Genomic DNA, 22,461 nt, shown 5'->3' with positions numbered 1-22,461 from the left:
CACAGTGCTGGCGGCAGACTCGTGAGAAATTGTAAAAGCTGGTTTCTGAGTCTAGGAGAATGTGTGTAAAAAGTTGAGTTAATGTTATTAAGTAAAGTTATTAAGTTTATCCCGGGGGATAGGGGATTAAGAATACTTCCCACGTATTCCCTGCATGTCGTAGAAGGCGACTAAAAGGGGAGGGAGTGGGGGGCTGGAAATCCTCCCCTCTCGTTTTTTTTTTTTTTTTTTTTAGTTTTCCAAAAGAAGGAACAGAGGGGGCCAGGTGAGGATATTCCGAAAAAGGCCCAGTCCTCTGTTCTTAACGCTACCTCGCTAATGCGGGAAATGGCGAATAGTTTGAAAAAAAAAAAAAAAAAAAAATTAAGTTTAGCAGGAGAGAGAGACAGGTGTAGTGCGAGTTTGAATGGAAAGAACCAGGAGGAAATGGAGTGTTTTATATACCCGAAGTGTACGTGGCAGCAGATGCAAGCATGGGAGCTGAAGTAAATAATAGGGTGGGTGAGGGGGCTTATGTCCTGCAAGGAGGAGCATGTGGAAAGAGAGGCCACAGTATGTGTGCAAAGATGGGTAAATTTAACTATATAACATTACAAAAGGTGTTATATGGACACAAAGTTTGGGCTTTAGATAAAGAATGTATGGAAGGGGGTGGATGTGTTGGAAATGAAATGCTTCACAGTGTGTGGTGTGAGGTGGAGGTTGATTGAGTGAGAGATGATAGTGTACGAGAGAGATATGTTTGGTATTAAGAAAAGTAAGGTTGGGGGAGCTGAAGATGGTCTCTTTAAATGTTTTGAATATGTGTTGAGGATGAGTGAAGAGAGGCTGACTAAGAGGGTATACATGTCTGAAGTAGAGAGAAAAAGAAGGGGAGACTGAGGATGAGATAGAGGGATGGAGTGAGAGATGTTTTAAGGGACTGGGGCCTGAACATGCAGGAGGGCGTGAAGCCTGTATAAGATCATTTGGAGCAGTTTGGTATGTAGGTGGTGATATGCTGTATGTGGGCTGAACTAGGATGTATGAAGTAGTCAGGTGAAACCAAAGAAAGGTTTGTTGGCTTGGTTATGAGTAGGAGGCACTGGTTTTGTTGCATAATGCATAACCTAGAAAGTGGATGTGAGCAATGAGGCCATTCTTCATCTGTTCCTGGTGCTACCTCACATTGTAGGAGTGAATAGGTAGGCAAAAAAGAATTTTTTTTTTTTTATTCACTATAAATTTACTTATATCACATATATAGCACTTAAAAACTGAAGAACCCCATAGTAAATAATGGCATCTGTAATGCAAAAAATAAAATTGAAATACAAATGCTGTTCAGTCTTACAAAATTTAGACTGGAAGTCTTTTACCAGTTTTCTTTTAAGTTTGTGTGAATTGGGAGCATGACTTCTTAATTAACATCTGCTTTTTAATGCTTTTTAACACTTTTTTCAGAGGTCGTAATTTTCATGTCTCATTAGAAATCGCACGTGAATTATTTTAGTATTTGCAAGAACATTTCGCAGTTGCCATTGTACTTTAATATGTCAGTCTGTCTCTTATGATCAACTTCATTCCCATTTATGAGATTGATCAGATTAATCATTGCAGACAAGCATGCATCTTTTGTGGGAATAAAATTTGTAGAATTGTAGTCCCAAACTCTGGAAACCAACATTTACCAGGAATGTCCAATTTTCAAGGATGTCTTGTTACTCATCAGTATGTCTAAGGGAACATGACTTCACCCTATGTTCACCTTTTTTGGGGACCTAATATTGCAAAAGTTATTTCCACCAGAGATGTGCATTTAATCCACCCATCCCATGGAAAAAAAAGTTAATGAAAATGTATAGTTAAATAAATGGATATTACATTATACTGGCCACAAAAGAAAGGGTTTCCCCATAATGTGAAAGGAAACATGATGTTTCTTACAATTTGCCTCAAGGCTTATATTTTATTTTTTCTCGTTTTATGTTTATTTACTTTTCTCTATATGTATGCTGTGCAGCTCATTTACTGAGACAAGCTACATTCTTTTCACATAGATTCTTATATCTTGTAATGAAAGAGGATGGCTGTAGCTCCAGGGTTGTGATAGCCAGATCATACAGAATTCTTTGAATCATTTCTAGTTTTGCAGTTTAGTCTTCCGCATTTTGAATATCAGGATATGTATCATGTTTGGGGAGATTTTCAGAATGCTCCCTGAATTTTGGAATTGGCAAGTTTGTTGTAGAAAAGATGTATCATGGAGAATTATATTTCTTATAATTTTATATAAACATGTAATCAATAGTTCCTGTTTGAATATTTGATGAGAAAATACTTATGCTCAGTATACAGCATTGCAACTTTAAATGTGGTGTCTTTCACAGATAGAAACAGAAACATTGTACCGTTCTCCACCCCGGAGTGCCATGCCAAGTTACCTAACTGCAGAATCTCCCAATGACAGCCACACTAGTGAAGAGGAAGAAGAGGATAACCAGATGGCCTTTGAAGAAAGTGAGATGAATGAAATGGATAGTACTGAGGAAGAAGATGGGACTGAGTAGAATTTATTACAAACACTATCAGTAGAAACAGGTATCCGGTTATATTAGAATTTTTTTTATAGTAATACCATATATTTATATCAAGTCTCTGCTAAGGCTGGAAGGTAATCTGCCAAATGAAAATAGAAATAAAAAGGAGGCAAGGTTAGATGGGAGAAAAATGTAAAAGTGAAGGGCTACTGAAGGATACTAAAAAAGGAATGGAAGTGAATTTTTGCCAAAGCAGATTACAAAATTGATAACGAATGCTATAATGGAAGATCACTCTAAGGAAAAAGATGTAATCTAAATGCAGATTTTTGTAGATAATTTAAGAAATGTAATTGTAAGAATATTTTGATTATGAACCTTACTCGTTTTCCTGTACTTAGTGTGTGACAGGTGCACAAAGCCCAAAATTAAAAAAAAAAAAATCGCTATATACTGATTAGTTTATTTCTTAGAAAAGGAAAAAATAGATCAATTAGGCATTCATGTATTTGTTCATGTTATATGTGTAATATTGCTCCCTTTGCTTTGTTGTTGGGATTTTTTTTCCTTCCATTCTCATGCAGTAATGGGACTTAAGAAGTTATTGCCAAGCATTGCAATGCAGTAAACCCTGTTGATCCAGTTCGTTACGAGTCATGCAAGCCTCTCACCCTCCGTAATGTTCAGGCTCTGAAACTCAAAGCCGCCTTCAATCCCTCCTTTTATCTCCTTGGTCTCCCCTTCTCCCTACTTCTTACTCTTTATTTTTTAAGCTGAGATGATACTGGCAACAGAAACCCTAATCAAGGCCATTTCAGTAAAGCTTCACATGCCCTGGTTCAATCCATTGACAGCATGCAGACCCCGTTATACCACATCATTCCAATTCACTCTATTCCTTGCACGCCTTTTACCCTCCTGCATATCCAGGCCCCGATCACTCAAAATCTTTTTCACTCCATCTTTCCACCTCCAATTTGGTCTCCCACTTCTCGTTCCCTCCACTCTGACACATATATCCTCTTTGTCAATCTTTCCTCACTCATTCTCTCCATGTGACCAAACCATTTCAATACACCCTCTTCTTCTGCTCTCTCAACCACACTCTTATTACCACACATCTCTCTTACAATTTCATTACTTACTCGATCAAACCACCTCACACCATATATGATGTGAAGGGATATATGGTCACAAAACTGATTTATCCGTAGTTGTGCGTTAGTTATCTTGCAATGGAAATAGTACAAATTGTCATGAGGGGAAAAATAAAACTACTTTATACACATCTTTTATTAATATTCATGATTGACTCTCCATAGTCATCCTAACAAACCACCCATTTATCTGCTGAAAACCTTGATTAAAAAAATATGACTTAACAACGACCCTGACTATCACAGATAAAAACTTGAAGAGGGACTTCTCACTGGGACTTGGAAAAGCATATTACAGTATGGAGATATGGCTTAGTACATAACACACTAAATAATGTAGTTTCTCTTATATACCTTATAAAAAGAAACTACAAATTCAAAATTCAAAGTATCAAAGGCAGCCTTGTAAAAGGATGCACTTATTATTTTGAGGTATACAGTGCTTCTTGAATGTGAAAAATTTAATATTACATAGATAACATCTTATAGCTTGAGAACAGGTATTAACCTACTCTGTTAAAACTAAGCATTGAACGGAACACGATTATGGATAAACCTAAGCCACATAAATGCACTACTGCACTTCTTGTATATCAAAAATGTATTTAATGTACAGAAAACTCAAAACATAAATCAGCCACTGCTATATAGTCCTCAAACATATGTACACTTTAGAGTAAATGAGATTACTGTTCATACAGCACCAAAGAACATTCACTATACATATTTAAAAACCTTCATACAGCATGAACATACTGGAAAGTTTGATTAATAGCTTTTATATTCTATGCCCAGTGCTTTGTTGCCCCCCTTCAAGATCATAAAACATCAATGGAGACTCAAACATATTGGGTCTTTGCTTTGGGACTGATTACACCTTTCATCTATATGCTAATATTTGGAACAATTTCACCCCTATGAAAATATCTATAAAAAAGGTGCAACTTTGCCATCCCATAAGTCCTTAACATAAATTTTAGGGACTTATCAAGTGGCATACTTAACAGTTCACTTTGAGAAACACTTGTGCACAGGTCTATAAAGATTTCTCAAAACAAAGCCCACTTATTAGAGTGTAATATAAAGAAACCTTGTCCATGTCATGCAGTGAGTGTACAAAAACCAGATAAAGAAACTGTCACAGTATGAGGGCATGAATTTTTACATTCAATTAGATCATCCACATATTGTATCAAAACAGACACTGAATCCACCTTAAAGTGAAGGTAGATGAATCAATATACCATCAAGCAAACTGCAAAACTAAGAACATTTTGTCACTTGAGTTCTCAAAACCTTCATTCAAACCAATTTACTGTATATATAGATGCATCTTCTATTGCAAATGAAAACCATATTGGCCAGAAAGGTGATTATAACTTAAAACCTGCATCAGTTCCTAGAACTAATATCTGTTGTTTGTGAGCAGACAGTGTGACAATCGTACTCTCCATGTGTCCGAACCAATTCAAAACACCATCTTCTGCTCTCTAAACCACTTTTTTTTTTTTACCCTTTCATAACTTAATCAAACCACCTCATACCACATATTGTCCAACACATCCACACAACCCAATCTACAGCCCATGCCTCACAACTATATGACATTGTCGGGACTACTATTCCCTCAAGCATATCCATGTTCTCTCTTCCCACGCATTCTTTAATGAGATGGCCTTAATTAAGATCAGCTGCTTGTACAGTCCAAGCTTCAAGGAACAAGAATGTGGGAGGGGAAGTTGCAAAACAAGAACAATGTAGCATATATGATCAAAATATTACCATGGAAGTTTTCAAGTGTGGATTGGATAAAAATTCCCTAACTTTGACAATATCTGCTCAAGTAGCAGGATTATTTTTTTTAATGGGATTTTTTTTCTAACCGATAAAAATTGATGAAGTATCTGTTTAGCTTCAATCTGAAGGTATTTACTGTCTTTGCAACTACTGCTTCAAGATGTAGTGGATACTAATTTCAGTACATCATACATGAAAGCTGGACAATGACTGTGTGCCTCTACCAATCCTGAAACCACACTGTAACTCCCCAATCTGATGTTCTATGCATGTCACCATTCTCCTATATGACTTATCAGGTACACTCAACACACCTTGTAATTCTAACATTCACTTTTATACAATGACACTGTACGGGTATTCTGCCAATCCTCAGCATATTAAATAAAAACCCTACAAAAACAAATACACACATAGCTTAATGTATCTTCTTGCCCCAGGAGTCCATACTAAAGGGTTCTTGCAGTACTCGGATAAGCTGGCCACGAAATTTAGTTATGTTTGAAGTAAGAATTCTGTGTTTTCAGTGTGGAAAATACATTTTGGGTATGAAGGAACTTGTGATATGATAAAAAGGTGTTTGTTATGCTGGGTGGTGACCAAAGTGCAGATGAGGAAGTATAACTCATACATGCTTGGGAAGCAGTTTCAAAAGGGTGTTTGATTGGTGACTTTGGAGGGCAGATGATTAATGCTTGCTGAAGTTTCGGAGTTGGTGGTTCATTATGGGTTGGTATGGGTTCGACAGGTCTAGTACTATCGCAAAGAACAGAGTGCAGAGGGCATAGTGAAAGGAGACTGCATTCTTAGTATTTTTGTGGTTGCAAAGCAGCAAGTCTGTTCTGAGAGCCCTAACTGATGTGACTCATATCTTTGTTCTACTTTTGTCTGACTGGCAGATGAGGAGGCACTTTGAGCAAAGTTGAAGATAGTAAAATTTTTTTCTATGTCCAAAACTCATACAAGGTGTCTTGTAAAGTTGAGGATAGTAAAATTCTTTTCCTTGTCCAAAACTAACACTAGAAGATGTCCTATAGGCAATTAGTTTGTTTACGGCATTGTGTTTGTGTATGAAGTGTGGGGACTAAACACTTTGTCATATGTAATGCCCAGAATGGTTAGAGTTCAGTTAAGGTGAGCAAATTTAAGGCATCTACCTTTTCCCTATAACTCAGTTCTCTTAATTCAGGTACTATCTTTGTTGCTCCCCTCTAGACCTACACTATCAGCTATCTGTGCTTCTTTAGGTAAGTGTCCTGACCTAAAAAGCTGAATATTTCCATGCCTATGAATCTCGTTATGTTACAACATCTGCCTGAGACAGCTGGTCATGGTGTTGTCATGTGACTGTGAGGTCATCTACACATGAGAAGACTTTCATACCATGGTCTGCAAGGTGGCACTGGCAAGGTTGGGTCGAAACTTATGAAAGTTGGAGATTGTATGTAAACTGAAGAGAGAAACAACTGGAAAGCCAAGGAATTCATAAGATGGTGATGAGCTCTGTAATGAATAAGTAACTGAACCTTTTATAAAATTTGCCTTACATTCACAATTGAGCCTGGGACCTTTCTATTATCACTGTAATATGCTATCCCTCTGCTAAACAAGACAAAAATTTATCACATGCTAAGAAAATGTGCTTGTTTATCATAAAATATATAATGTGTATTATACAAATCCATCTTCAATAAATACACTCACTTAAAATACTCACTGCATGATACGAAGACCCAAGTGCCACGAATAGAAAGAAAGAGCAAGATATACATTTGACATTCCTCTACTCACTATATTTGAGTGCAAAGAACCTTGTGGAACTAAACAGTCAAGGTTCATATATACCCAGCTATAATGATCTAACTAGCTCTTTGTTACACTTTATTGGCTACATGCTAACTGGACAAACACTGATATCATTCTGCACAGCCACTGAATAATTAACATTACCATTATATATTTTTAATATGACCAAGGAAATGGGTCCAGTTTTCACATAGCTTACAGTTATTAGTGACAGTATTCCAGTACCTACTAAATATGTGAAAGCTTCCACAGCAAGAGTCATAAGTTGTAAGCAGGAATTATTACTTCTGTGCTTTACAAGGCCAAATAATTTTCTGCCCTTACATTCATCTATGTTTACTATCCTCTTTATAACCTGAGAGTCTCAAATAATTTGCCTCAAGGTGATTATAACATCTAAGACTTCCCAGCATTAAAGAAATTAGCATGGCTTATGTCTGCTTTACTTTTGGATTCACAGTTTATACTAACTAATGAGTGAAGGCACATGTATCATAACAAGCATTAAGATTCTGTAATACTGTATGCAAGTAGTAAAACAGACTTTTGCAGAGCTATATAGTATGGAGAATAAGTGCACTGGCCCTCCATAAGCTTAGAAATATTTGATCTTCAACAGAAGACAGTTATATATGATTATTCAAGTTCATTACAATTTTAAGAGTTTATCTTTACAAAAATACAATTTTCAACAGAATGTTTTATCTCTAATGTACACAGTTTTACATACAATACCATGAATTCCATATTGTTTATACAAGTAATGAAGGGCAGCATGAAGTGGGTCTGGGTTTCATCAGTTTTACAGGGAGAGGATAACCATTAGTGCCATGTAGGTATTATATTAATTAGCATCAGTCACCCATGGAAGCACTGTCATGAGGAGTTTTCTACACTACCCTTCTATGATTACATTTACACAGAACATTTTTTTAAACTAACACTCTCAGATTGCTATTACCCATTTCACTTTCACCATTTCTCTCTCCACCCTTTATCTATCTTTCTCTGCTTTTCAACTACTTTCAAGTTTGTATATTACTGATGTAACCCTTGATCTCTTGCTCATCCCTGTTCATTAAAAGAAATAACTGATGACATTTCATGTTTGGTAAACATGTATGATCTGTCAGCTAATGTTTACAATACTAATAGGTATTAACATATGACAGTGAAAGAACGAATAGTAAATGACAAAATTCTTTATGCACCCTTACATTAAATGCGTGTTACCATGGGGTTACACTGTGAAAAAAAGTCATCTTTGAAAAGGTTGTATCATCGTAAATGGATAAAAGAGAATGCAATATTGTCAGATCTTTTCATCCTAAAGGAGTCCAACATTTCCGTTACTGACTGCAGCAAAGCCTTGAAGCTGCAGATGCCTCATAAAAGAGGTCAAGGGGTTATAGAATTAGGAGAACAATATCCATCATAGGAATAATCATGAATTAGATACACTTCTAAAACCTGTGCTTTGATTATGCATTCACAATAAAGCAAAAATATGTGATAAACAGTCATCCCTCTTGTAAAAGGACTCAAGTTAAACAGAGCTTGCAGTTTGTCAAATTCGATCAAAAGAAAGATTCACGAAATATTTCTCCTACCAACAAACTTAACTGTAAACACCTGACCAGGGGAGAGAAAGCAACAAAGTTATATGAATTATTTTCAGGTGATATTACTACTAAGAGGCATCCTTACAGTTTCAAGACTGCTGTAAATAATGCCTTTTAAGAGAAAACTGAACATGGGTTTTAGCAGAGAAGCACATTTACCTATTTTTATGTACATAAGCATGCAGAATCCAAACACTATATTTCCCTTTCCATACTGGCAAAGGTATAAAAGTTTACATGTTTATGGGAACCATACAAGTTGATATTTCAATGATGTAAAAGAAAAAATCTAAATGCATACAAACTTTCAAGAGAAAAATTCATATGGCAATTGTTGAAAAGCAGCTTCCAGTAATTTTAAGGTGGTTTTCAACCCTATCCAAGTATTCCATGGCCATACCTCTGCTCGTCACCCTGCACATGAACCAACCCAAGTTAGCTGTCACCTTTCTCACCATTTTGACCTGTCATATGCTACAAGTAATTCATATGTTTATCTATCAGATAAAGACAAGAAATAACATTTGGTATCTTACATTTCAGTGTGGTAAGCTTTTCTCCAGAAAGCTCCTTAGTATCTCTTTAAGACTATGGAAAGGGGAGGGTATGCACACATTGCTAGCCACTTGCCTGAAAATAACTGTTACCTTCTGGTATAATTTTTTTCTGAAGTATACCAACCAAAGAGGCTTGAAACTCAAGAAAAAGCATGCTAAAGCTACCCAAAAGCACAGGCTATGAAATGGACATTTGAAAAGCCAAGGAATATCCTAAATGAGAAGGGGTCCTGAAATCAGTTTGTCAATAATACAACTGGACCATACAAGATTAAAGTTAAGGTCTGTAATGTACTGGCTTTAAATAACCACCATTAGAATAACCATACATATGGTGTTGCCATACAAGTGTGTATTAATGGAGGAAGCTTTGTATCTTTAGCCAATTTTTCTTTTTTTATGACTTCATATGAACAGAATTATGTATATAATACACACTTTACAAATAAATGAGTAATCTTTTAGAATGGGTGACTATTCACCCAGGTACTTTTCAAAATTTGATCAATAATCTATAAGTCCCCTATATGGTCCCATGAAGTGTCTAAGTGTTTCTAAACAAGATCCACAGAAAATGTACATACAGTCAAGAAAAACAAATATAGAATGAAGCAAAAGCCCTTATTAACTGTAAGAAAGTTCCACTTGACAATGCATAATATTTCTTATCAGTGTACATTTTTACTATTTCCTTGATGCAACTTGATTATTTCCACTTTTGGTAGACATACGTTCAACATATTTCAATTGGTACTATTTTTTTCTCTCCACTACACATGACCTTCACTCTACACCTTTTCTAGCCATCTCTGTAACTATGGTCTAATAAAGTTACCAAACAATGTTACTTGTTTGGTAAATTATCAACATGTTTGCATTATTTTAGAAGCGTCATTTTTTCTGATTCTTAGATTATCATTATAAAGGACTCTCACAGAGTAAGGATTAATGACATAACAGGGAATGAAATCACCAGAAGAAAGTAAACAAAGATTCACATAAAATCATCAACAGTCTGGTGTTTACTATACTGATAGCTCTTAGCCATGTTCCTTTGTTGTTTAGTTCCTTTGTGCATTATGTTTGATGAAATATTTTCCTGAAACTTCCTTCACTTAATCATACGACAGACTCCTCATCTAAAAAAATTCCACTCTGGATATAGTGCAACACTAAACATTTAAATTCATTATAAATATAATGAAGAAATGGTGTACAGTTCTGGTAAAACAAAATGAATACATAAAGTTATAGGAATAAGTTAATTTCCAATACACTTAAATAGTGAAAAAAAAAAAAAAAACTGCAAGTGGAAAGCTATACCTTGGGTTATATATGACACCAAAAAAGTTGCCTATGCTATCTGTATGTGCAACTTCTGTCCAAGCAAAGATAAATAATACAGAACAGGGATAAAATAGCAGACCAGTCATATCCATTACTGGACAGGGGCATAATTATATGACATTTAAAATACACAAGACAACTAAAAAAAATATGCATAATGCAGCTTTGTTCAATCCTCTTTCAAAATAGTAAAACAAACAGGATAGTTTGGATATTTTGAGAAAATTAAAACATTCTTATATTCTGGGATAAAATGAAAATGCAAAAGAAGAACGACAGCAAGGTGAAAGGATACAAAGACATGTTTGTGTAGGTATGTGTGAATGTAGCTTCATCAAGAGCCCATAATCCAATGTAACACATATAAGCAGTTGTGGTTTAATGTTCCAGTAATTTTGTGGCACTGATATAATGGAAGAACTTGCTGAATGGCAACAAATGTGATAAACCACATAAGATCAAAATAAACAAGTATACTGAGGACATCACACATTGGTGACAGACAGCTAAATGGTACCAAACAAATTTTGGGATTTAATATTTTACACTGGTATGCTATTAAGAATTTGATTATTCCATACGAATCAAATATCAGTAACATTGACGATCAATGTTTTCATTGGTGCTGGCTTACCTTGCTAGCGATTACGCCCTCGCACACGGGCTCTTGGTCTTCTTGGAGCATTAGAACTTGGATTATTACCTGAAAATGATGTGTTAATTAGAATATAATGCAAACCTGCACTTAAAACAACTGAATCATATTAAAAATTAAAACTAACAAAACAAAGCTACACTAAATCAGCATTCTATCTATAAAACTTAGAAATAGCCTTCCTCTATAAAATTAATAAATATATAATTAGCTCCTGCATAATGGAGAACTGGAAGTTGTGGATAGGTTTTAGACACAGGAATAAAATTAAGTAAGGATGCTTATTAGAAAGCCTAAGCTGAGAGTAGAGTCATGCAAGAGAGAGAACTTTTGAGATGCACTGAATGCTCTAGCAGATAGAAAACAAATAATAAGCACATACACGGAAGAAGTATGCATGAAGGAGTACCATCCCGACTCTGATAAAATATATTCTATAAAGGTCAAAAATATGTGCAGCAGCAATTGATAACTTGTGTACAATAGTTATAATTAGGAGGATAGATAAAATGAAGGATGGAAATGTGAGGAGGATATGTGGAGAGAAGAAATCATTAAAAAAAGGCATGGATATAAGTCCAACACACAAAGCATGAATGGCAACTTGGTGACACCCTCCTGCACTATTTTTCCACCACCTTCCTGAAATTTTTGCATTCACTTCAGCATCATACCACAGCCATTTCTGTTAACTCAAAATTTTCTGTATATATCCTATTCTTTTTCACATTTTTTTTTTCATTTTATGATGGAAAATGGGAAATCTGAGTGATGCACACTCATAAAAATTTCTCCCCCCACGACTCCTCTGGGGGATCCATGAGTTCACTTCAAAGTTATATACCACAACAGCCATACAAAATAAGTCATGTTTTTTTTTTTCAGATCCTTTACTTTCATTTGTGTTTCATTTTGGACAGAAAATGTAAAGAACTTGTTCTTTTTGTCCACACTGCAATCAACACTCTCTAAGTAAAACAGTATTTCTGGGAAAATAAAATATTATGATATAAGAACACTGATAGGTTTATCTGGTCGTTCTACCTTTTCTTCACTTTTCCATTCCGATGCTACCATAGCTCTCTCCCATACACAAAGCAACTCTCTTTGATTCTCATTTCACCCTTTAATTCTACCTTGGATGACTTTTAATATTCCTTTCGCCCCCTGATGCTCCTCCCTGTAATCTCTCTTCAACCATCCAAAAAGCACTTCTCTCTGAAAACACAACTAGGATTATGGTCCTGATGGCATCCATCCCTGTAGAGTGAGAGTGCCTATGAACTTGCATCTATGCTGGCTCATCTGCTCCATTTGTCTCTTAAATACCAGAACTTTCCCATCCTCTTGGAACATGCGTTAGTGCATCCCAATCCTAAGAAGGGTGAGCATTCTAAATTCTCTAACTATTGTCCTGTTGCTTTGACATCTACCATTTCCAAAGTCTTTGAATTCATCCATAACTCCCATATCCTCAAACACATTGAATTTCACAGCCTTCTTTCTGATCACCAGTGTGGTTTCTGTAAGGCCAGATCCATTGTTGATATTTTCTCCAATCTTACTAATGTTGGTCACTGTCTCTGAAAGATCTTAGAGAATTTGATGTAGTTTCCTTGATATATTCTAAGCTTTTCAAAGGGCGTGGCATTAAGGTCTCATTTCTAGGCTCCTCCTCTTTTACCTTCCCACCCTCACCTTGCTCTCTTATATTCTGCTTCTCTGGTTAATCTATCTCTGTGGCTATTGACAGATCAGGCTTTCCCCCTTTCTCCATCAACAGTGGTATCCCTGAAGGTTCTGTCCTGTCTCCTACGCTTTTCTCCGTTTTATCAACAATTTCACCTCTTCTACAAATAACCAAATGCAATCATATGCTGATAACCCAACACTGCATTCCTCTGCATCCTCCAAATCAGCTCCATCTCTCAGTTGATCCGCATCTCATCACAAAACAATTTCCTCAATAAACTCAAGAGTTGGACAGGATACCTCAATGGGTTACATGAAATCTGGTTAAGTTTAATGCCTCCAAGACCCATTTCCTACCCATTTTTCAATCAAAAATTCCTTACAACTTTCCTCTGTAATTCCACCTCTTAACTCAATAAATAAACTTGGTATTACTCTAATATCCACTCTATCTTGGAAACCCCACATTACAGAAGTAGCTTAATCTGCCTCTATGAAACTGGGAGTCCTGTTTAATCTTGAAATTTCTTTTCTTCCAAACTGCTGCTCCATTCATAAAAAGGATTGATCCATCCTTGTGTGGAGTTCTGCTCTCTCATCTGGGGTGGTTCTAGCTCTGCATCCTTCCTTGACAGAATTGAGTCAAAAGGAGTCCAACATATCAATTCTCCCAGGCTAAATGCAAAAGTTAACCCAATTGTCCTACCCCACAATGTTGGTTCACTTTCGTCTTTTATACGTATCACTTTGGTTTTTGCTCCTGACAGCTGGCTGCCTGTGTACCCCAACCACAAGCTAGACCTAGCAATACTCAGCAAGTTGCTGCATCACATGATTACTCATGGGTAAGCTGTTTTGATAACCGTTTCTTTCCCTACACCTCAATGCTTTGGAACTCTCTCACAACTTGTCTTTACCAATAACTATGAGCTGGTGTATTTTAAAAGACATGTTTTTCACTTCCTCCAAAATACATAAATACTTTCCCTTGTTTCTTCTTTTCCCTTTTCACTGATCTCTTTATATTTCAATTAAGACTGGCCTTTATGTGGACTTTTGTCTGTAACTGGAGCCTCAATTGGGGAAATTTAATGCTGTCTGAGAGAGTGAGGGTGTGATGGAGTTATGGACACATAAGGCTAGGACTGCCTGGCTCTTTGTCTTAGTATAAAAGTTTGAATAATTTGTCCACAGAGAGCTGGGCACTTCTAACTTTCCACTGAACAACTATCAGCTTAATCTCAATGTCATGTCAAATATGATCTTCAATCCAAACAATAATGATTAACATCAAATTCCTCAAAATGTCTAACTTCAAATTCAAGTTAATGCTTTTTTTTTTTCCTTCTTTTCATACTAAAAGAAACATAAAGACTCACGGTGGCACTTTCCACTCACATGGGAGTCTGAGGACATTACACATTTTAGCTTGAAAGTTTTCCATCTGTTTTTCACAATGAATGTGTTTCATAGTGTATGTACATGTGGAATACCAATATCCAGTACACCATATGACAGGGAATTTGTGGTTAACAGTATGCTGTAATGGCAAGTTCAGAGCAAAATGATACATGCAATGAGAAAATCAATTCGGACTAGGGATACTTCATAGGAAGATGCTATACGAATGAATGAGTATCATATGCTACAGAAGCATTTTGTCTAGGGTGTGAACAGACTTACCAATCTCTTGATGTATATCAATTAAACAAGAATACACTTCTATGTACAATATATTCAACAATGATATTAAAAACTTCAAATTATCATTATTTATGTCAGTAGTTAGAGAGAGGAGGAAAAGGTCACTAACACAAGGATTAACTTCATTTACAGTGTCATGCTGGATGAATCTATTTTCCTCGAATATGACACTTTATTCTCTATTTGTCAGATGGCTTAAAGTGGTTGGGATAATCACTAGTTTGCAGAGTGCCCCGTCTCCTAACTTTCTGATAGTGCCTTTATTTTATTACTGGTAAAGTATTGTGTACTTTGGACTCAGTTGGCTGAATTCATAAATCAGACGGAGATGGTTTAAACTACTGAGGCAATTTATCAAATAATAAGTACGTCAAACATTAAAGTACATACATCAGCTGAAGCAAGTGTCTCACCTAATATGTATCATGAACAAGGAACAGGGTTGGGCTGGCATAAAGAAATAAAATAATGTTTCATAGTCTTGGCATGGAGGTCTGTAATCAAAGAAAATATTCTGTCATTTCTCAGAGGATTAAAAAGCAATCACATGCTGCCACTGACCTGTATTGAAAGATGGTGGACCTGTAGAACCGAACTGAAATACTGGGCCACCTGGTGCACCAGTGGCTGAAGCTGCTCCTCCAAATGTTGGAGGATTTGTAGCTCCTCCAAATGTTGGAGGGTTTGTGGCTCCTCTAAACGTTGCACTTGCAGCTGCTGCTCCAAATGATGGTGGGTTACTTGTTCCCTGGCCAAACTGGAAAGCTGCTCCTTTACTGGCAGCAGCGTTATCACTGCCAAATGTTGGTGTCCCAAAAGCAGGATTTTGTGTGGAACTAAATCCACCAGTTCCTGTTAATACAAGGTTATCAGGAGGTGGGGCTGGATTATTAGCAGCCCCAAATGAGGGTGTAGTTCCCTGGACTCCAAAGAGATTAGCACCACTGTTTGTCTTGTTACTACTTGCTGCTGCCCCAAAGCTGAAGGAAGAGTTAGGAGATGTGGCTACAAAAGTGTTAGCTGACCCAAATGGAGATGTTGGATTGGCTGTTGCAGTTCCAAAACTTGGTGTTGATATACCAAAGGTTGGAGCACTTGTTGTTAGAGCACCAAAGCCTTGGCTTGGGTTTGACCCAAAAGCTGGGGCAGAAGAGGTATTTCCCCCAAAGCTAAATGGAGATGAAGAGGCAGCACCAAAATTAGGAGTTTTATTCTCTGTGTTACCAAAGGTGAATGGGCTACTAGATTTTGTATCAGTTGATGAAGATTTATTTGCAGCACCAAACTGAAATCCTGAAGCTGGTGTAGTAACTGAAGACCCAAAGGTGAAACCTGCTGATGGTGCTGATGTAGTTGAAGCTGCAGCTGGTGTTGAACCAAAGCCAAAGCCAGATGATGGTGCAGCTTTGACAGATGCATTTGTAGTGGTACCAAATGTTGGGGCAGTGGTATTAGTTTTTGGCAAACCAAAAGTAAATAGTGATGGTGTGACAGCAGAGGGTGTAGTAGTTGTTGCTACTGATGTTGCTGTTGTTGTTCCTGGTGTAACAAAGGTAAACAATGAAGAAGCAGTCGTACTGCTCTGTGTACTAACTACAGCAGGCGCAAATGGCTGGGGAGGTGTACCTGTACCAGTGGTTGCTGATGCAGTTGCTCCTCCAAACTGAAAGACAGATGATGTTCCTGAACCTCCATGGGTGGAGGAAGAACCAAAAGTAAAGGGTGAAGCAGAAGCAGTTGTAGTTGGTAGGGCTGTCGTGCTCTGACCAAATGAAAAGGGAGAAGCCTGAGTTGTGGCTGCAACAGCTGTTGTTGCATTACCTGGAGGTGCTGTAACAGATGCTGTTGATGCACCAAAAGGTGATGGTGCTGTAACTGAGGAAGCAACTGATCCTGTTTGAGAGCCAAAAGTTAAGCCACTACTGAATCCCGATGATGTTGAAGGTATGCTTGTTTGCGTAACTCCTGAGGAGCCAAATGGCAATGTTGTGGAATTAGAGGCCTGAGATGTTCCAAATGAAAACCCAAGGACAGGAGCTGCACTTCCTGTAGTTGAATCTGCAGATGATGTGGTCTTTTTAGGGTCTAAAAAGGTGAAAGAGGACTGTTGAGGTGTCAGCATATTATTTCCACTACCAAAGGTAAATAAGCCAGCTGATGGGTTAGTTGCGGGTGCAGTGGGCAACCCTTCAGTTGAAGTTGTCATTGGTGAATCAAGCCCTCCTTGACTGGTGGCAGAAGATTTAGCAGTGGAAGATGTGCTGCTGAAGAATCCACTTGACATAACAGTTGAAGAATTAGATGAAAGTGCAGAGAACGATCCAACAGCTGAGGTTGTCATTGAAGCATCAAGTCCTCCTTGACTGATGGCTGATGTTTTAGCAATTGAAGGGGTGCAGCTGAAGAAGCCACTTGACATAACAGATGATGGGTTAGCTGAAGATAGTGTGGATGATCCTACATTTGGAGCTGATGTTTCAGTATCAATGTCTCCTTGGTTGGCAGCTAAAGAGTTAGCAGTGGAAGAGGCATTCCCCAAGGAGACTCCAGAGTCTACTGCTGTCGGGTCAGCTGTGGGTGCAATGGATGGTTCTTCAGCTGAAGTGGCTGGAACGTCAAGTCCTCCCTGACTAGTGACTGTCAACTTAGCAGCATTAGATGTGTTGTTGAAAAACCCACTCACTCCATTTCCAGTTACAGAGTTACTACTTCCACTCGTGCCATCATTATTAGACTGCTGAAAGCCAGCAGATTTATCATTATTATTTGACCCAAATGAGAGGGAAGTTAATGATGAAGACTGTGCATTTTCACCTGTACTTAAAGTAACAGCAGAACTTGCTGTTTGAGGCACACTATGAGTGAAAAAGTCCGAGACAGATGTAACGGCCTGGGGTAAAGCAACAGAGAATGCTGATGGGGTAGCAACAGAGGTAACCTGACTTGCAGGTGAAGAAGTTTGTCCAACTGTAAATATTCCTGTGTTCCCTTGATTAACAGATGCACTGGTGGTATAGGTCAGTGGTGAAATGCCAGGTATCTGGTTGGGTTCTGCAGATGTACTTGTAACCTGTGTAGGTGTCTTGTCACACAAAAGTGGGTTTCTATTTAAGGGCATATTAGAAGTTGTCCCATCCTTGACAGATGTACTGGATTTCAAGAAATCCACAAGTGGAGAAGTTGGTGCATCTGATGATTTTTCCTGGCCTGGACCTGACAAAGTAGTGGCATCACTACTTGAGGATGCAGGAAGTTTCAACACTGCAGTAACAGATACATCATTATCCCCATCATTCTGTTCTTTTGTTAACTCTTCACCTTTACTACCAGATTCACTGTCTTTACTAGTCACTGAGGTATTGGCTGATTTCAGAGAGAAAGTGAAGGAAGCCGAAATTTCATTTTTACTTCCATCAGATGGGGTCTGATCATCACTGGGTGATGGCATATCATCCTCTTCAGTTGTTTTACTCATGAATAGTGAATTAGACGTGATAAGAGATCCAAAACCTCCAGTCGCTGGGGCAGGAACTGATGATGCTGTTGTTTGTAAAGTCTCTGGGATAGCTCCAGGGGCTGAACTCAATGTGAGTGATGTGGCTGAACTTCCAACAGCTGGTGTAACTGTAGCTAAGGAAAAAGCAGAACTGGAACCAGATGGAGTAGACTCTCCAGATTTTGATGACCGAGGCTCATCACTTTCTGCAACAAAAACATAAAACTAGTATTTTCTTCCACTTAAACCAAAATGTTTACATGATTACTTCTCAATATCAATCCACTATCTCAAATTTCCAACTAGCACCTAGTTTTGTGTGCCTGTCCCTCTCACCATAATCACACTCATAAAGAACAGACCAAACAACTATAAAAATAACAGCACTGACTTCCTGAATGTTAACATCTCTGAGAAACTGGTTTTCATTACAAAGCTGTATCAGATTTTAAAGGCTGGTCTTACTACTGTAATTACTCTAGGCAAACACCAAATGCTAACTACTGCAAAGCATATTTATTGATTGCCCTACCATTCTTCATTCCCACTGACTACATAGAGAGCATGAATAAGTTTAAGAAGCTGTTTCATCACAATGAATGTTCAAGACATGGGGCCTTGTGAGTGTAAAACTCCCTACCCATCAGTATAAATAGGCATTTACACTTAATAAATATACAGAGGTATAAGTTAGTTGAGTATTCCTGGTAAATTATATGGGAGGGTATTGATTGAGAGGGTGAAGGCATGTACAGAGCATCAGATTGGGGAAGAGCAGTGTGGTTTCAGAAGTGGTAGAGGATGTGTGGATCAGGTGTTTGCTTTGAAGAATGTATGTGAGAAATACTTAGAAAAGCAAATGGATTTGTATGTAGCATTTATGGATCTGGAGAAGGCATATGATAGAGTTGATAGAGATGCTCTGTGGAAGGTATTAAGAATATATGGTGTGGGAGGAAAGTTGTTAGAAGCAGTGAAAAGTTTTTATCGAGGATGTAAGGCATGTGTACGTGTAGGAAGAGAGGAAAGTGATTGGTTCTCAGTGAATGTAGGTTTGCGGCAGGGGTGTGTGATGTCTCCATGGTTGTTTAATTTGTTTATGGATGGGGTTGTTAGGGAGGTGAATGCAAGAGTTTTGGAAAGAGGGGCAAGTATGAAGTCTGTTGGGGATATGAGAGCTTGGGAAGTGAGTCAGTTGTTGTTCGCTGATGATACAGCGCTGGTGGCTGATTCATGTGAGAAACTGCAGAAGCTGGTGACTGAGTTTGGTAAATTGTGTGAAAGAAGAAAGTTAAGAGTAAATGTGAATAAGAGCAAGGTTATTAGGTACAGTAGGGTTGAGGGTCAAGTCAACTGGGAGGTAAGTTTGAATGGAGAAAAACTGGAGGAAGTAAAGTGTTTTAGATATCTGGGAGTGGATCTGGCAGCGGATGGAACCATGGAAGCGGAAGTGGATCATAGGGTGGGGAAGGGGGCGAAAATCCTGGGAGCCTTGAAGAATGTGTGGAAGTCGAGAACATTATCTCGGAAAGCAAAGATGGGTATGTTTGAAGGAATAGTGGTTCCAACAATGTTGTATGGTTGCGAGGCGTGGGCTATGGATAGAGTTGTGCGCAGGAGGGTGGATGTGCTGGAAATGAGATGTTTGAGGACAATGTGTGGTGTGAGGTGGTTTGATCGAGTAAGTAACGTAAGGGTAAGAGAGATGTGTGGAAATAAAAAGAGCGTGGTTGAGAGAGCAGAAGAGGGTGTTTTGAAATGGTTTGGGCACATGGAGAGAATGAGTGAGGAAAGATTGACCAAGAGGATATATGTGTCGGAGGTGGAGGGAACGAGGAGAAGTGGGAGACCAAATTGGAGGTGGAAAGATGGAGTGAAAAAGATTTTGTGTGATCGGGGCCTGAACATGCAGGAGGGTGAAAGGAGGGCAAGGAATAGAGTGAATTGGAGCGATGTGGTATACCGGGGTTGACGTGCTGTCAGTGGATTGAATCAGGGCATGTGAAGCGTCTGGGGTAAACCATGGAAAGCTCTGTAGGTATGTATATTTGCGTGTGTGGACGTGTATGTATATACATGTGTATGGGGGTGGGTTGGGCCATTTCTTTCGTCTGTTTCCTTACGCTACCTCGCAAACGCGGGAGACAGTGAAGAAGAAAAAAAAACAATAAAAACTCAAAAAACTTTCCTTCAAACACATCAAACTTGAGTATTCCTAGTAAATTATAAGGGAGGGTATTGATTGAGAGGGTGAAGGCATGTACAGAGCATCAGATTGGGGAAGAGCAGTGTGGTTTCAGAAGTGGTAGAGGATGTGTGGATCAGGTGTTTGCTTTGAAGAATGTATGTGAGAAATACTTAGAAAAGCAAATGGATTTGTATGTAGCATTTATGGATCTGGAGAAGGCATATGATAGAGTTGATAGAGATGCTCTGTGGAAGGTATTAAGAATAAATGGTGAGGGAGGCAAGTTGTTAGAAGCAGTGAAAAGTTTTTATCGAGGATGTAAGGCATGTGTACGTGTAGGAAGAGAGGAAAGTGATTGGTTCTCAGTGAATGTAGGTTTGCGGCAGGGGTGTGTGATGTCTCCATGGTTGTTTAATTTGTTTATGGATGGGGTTGTTAGGGAGGTGAATGCAAGAGTTTTGGAAAGAGGGGCAAGTATGAAGTCTGTTGGGGATATGAGAGCTTGGGAAGTGAGTCAGTTGTTGTTCGCTGATGATACAGCGCTGGTGGCTGATTCATGTGAGAAACTGCAGAAGCTGGTGACTGAGTTTGGTAAATTGTGTGAAAGAAGAAAGTTAAGAGTAAATGTGAATAAGAGCAAGGTTATTAGGTACAGTAGGGTTGAGGGTCAAGTCAACTGGGAGGTAAGTTTGAATGGAGAAAAACTGGAGGAAGTAAAGTGTTTTAGATATCTGGGAGTGGATCTGGCAGCGGATTGAACCATGGAAGCGAAAGTGGATCATAGGGTGGGGGAGGGGGCGAAAATCCTGGGAGCCTTGAAGAATGTGTGGAAGTCGAGAACATTATCTCGGAAAGCAAAAATGGGTATGTTTGAAGGAATGGTGGTTCCAACAATGTTGTATGGTTGCAAGGCGTGGGTTATGGATAGAGTTGTGCGCAGGAGGATGGATGTGCTGGAAATGAGATGTTTGAGGACAATGTGTGGTGTGAGGTGGTTTGATCGAGTAAGTAACGTAAGGGTAAGAGAGATGTGTGGAAATAAAAAGAGCGTGGTTGAGAGAGCAGAAGAGGGTGTTTTGAAATGGTTTGGGCACATGGAGAGAGTGAGTGAGGAAAGATTAACCAAGAGGATATATGTGTCGGAGGTGGAGGGAACGAGGAGAAGTGGGAGACCAAATTGGAGGTGGAAAGATGGAGTGAAAAAGATTTTGTGTGATCGGGGCCTGAACATGCAGGAGGGTGAAAGGGGGGCAAGGAATAGAGTGAATTGGATCGATGTGGTATACCGGGGTTGACATGCTGTCAGTGGATTGAATCAGGGCATGTGAAGCGTCTGGGGTAAACCATGGAAAGCTCTGTAGGTATGTATATTTGCGTGTGTGGACGTATGTATATACATGTGTATGGGGGTGGGTTGGGCCATTTCTTTCATCTGTTTCCTTGCGCTACCTCGCAAATGCGGGAGACAGAAAAAAAAGAAAAAAAAAAAATATTGAACTTCCAAACCATACTTCACACCCATTAGTTCAAGTACTCACCTTCAACAACACCAAGCTAAAAACCAAAATATCAAACATGTGGAAGCTTGACACTATAATATCTATTATGAAACTCACATTTCCCCATTCTCCTACTGCCCAGTAAAATAGCACTGCCAGTATCCAAACTCCTTGAAAACAGATTAACAAAATCAACCAAAACCTCCCATTTTCACCCACCCAAGACGGCTTCATTTTAAAACTGCTTGGGAAAGGAAGTTTCTCGGATTCAAACTGAATGCCCAAGAAAGATGCCACTTCAGTTAATCAATACATTTTAATCACTGCACTTTTTAAAGATAAAATCATTAAGAGATTAAGTGGCTGACACTGAGGAAGTGTATAAGTGGTTTGAAGTCTTACTGTTATCCCTAGGATAGGGG

At 38.4% G+C, this 22,461-nt stretch overlaps 2 protein-coding genes across 3 annotated transcripts in view; one reads left to right on the top strand and one right to left on the bottom strand.

Moving 5' to 3' along the window:
• Positions 1-2,966, top strand: part of LOC139749554 (uncharacterized) — a 41,332-nt gene extending 38,366 nt beyond the window's left edge. The window contains exon 14 of the mRNA XM_071663562.1: positions 2,370-2,966. Coding sequence (XP_071519663.1) covers positions 2,370-2,549 — 180 coding nt within the window. The 3' untranslated portion in view covers positions 2,550-2,966. The remainder of the gene's footprint in view (positions 1-2,369) is intronic.
• An 831-nt stretch (positions 2,967-3,797) lies between these two features.
• LOC139749553 (uncharacterized) overlaps positions 3,798-22,461 on the bottom strand; it is a 46,833-nt gene continuing 28,169 nt past the window's right edge. Inside the window, exons 9-10 of one of the 2 annotated variants that reach the window (XM_071663560.1) lie at positions 15,418-18,558; positions 3,798-11,508 (exon numbers count right to left, since the gene is read on the bottom strand). In XM_071663560.1, coding sequence (XP_071519661.1) covers positions 11,444-11,508; positions 15,418-18,558 — 3,206 coding nt within the window. In that variant the 3' untranslated portion in view covers positions 3,798-11,443. The remainder of the gene's footprint in view (positions 11,509-15,417; positions 18,559-22,461) is intronic. The other variant, XM_071663561.1, reaches the window with a different exon arrangement.

Source organism: Panulirus ornatus, chromosome 7 (assembly GCF_036320965.1).
Source record: "Panulirus ornatus isolate Po-2019 chromosome 7, ASM3632096v1, whole genome shotgun sequence".
Lineage (NCBI taxonomy): Eukaryota > Metazoa > Arthropoda > Malacostraca > Decapoda > Palinuridae > Panulirus > Panulirus ornatus.
Note: the sequence above shows the minus strand (reverse complement) of the source record. Positions and strands in the feature narration are given on the sequence as shown.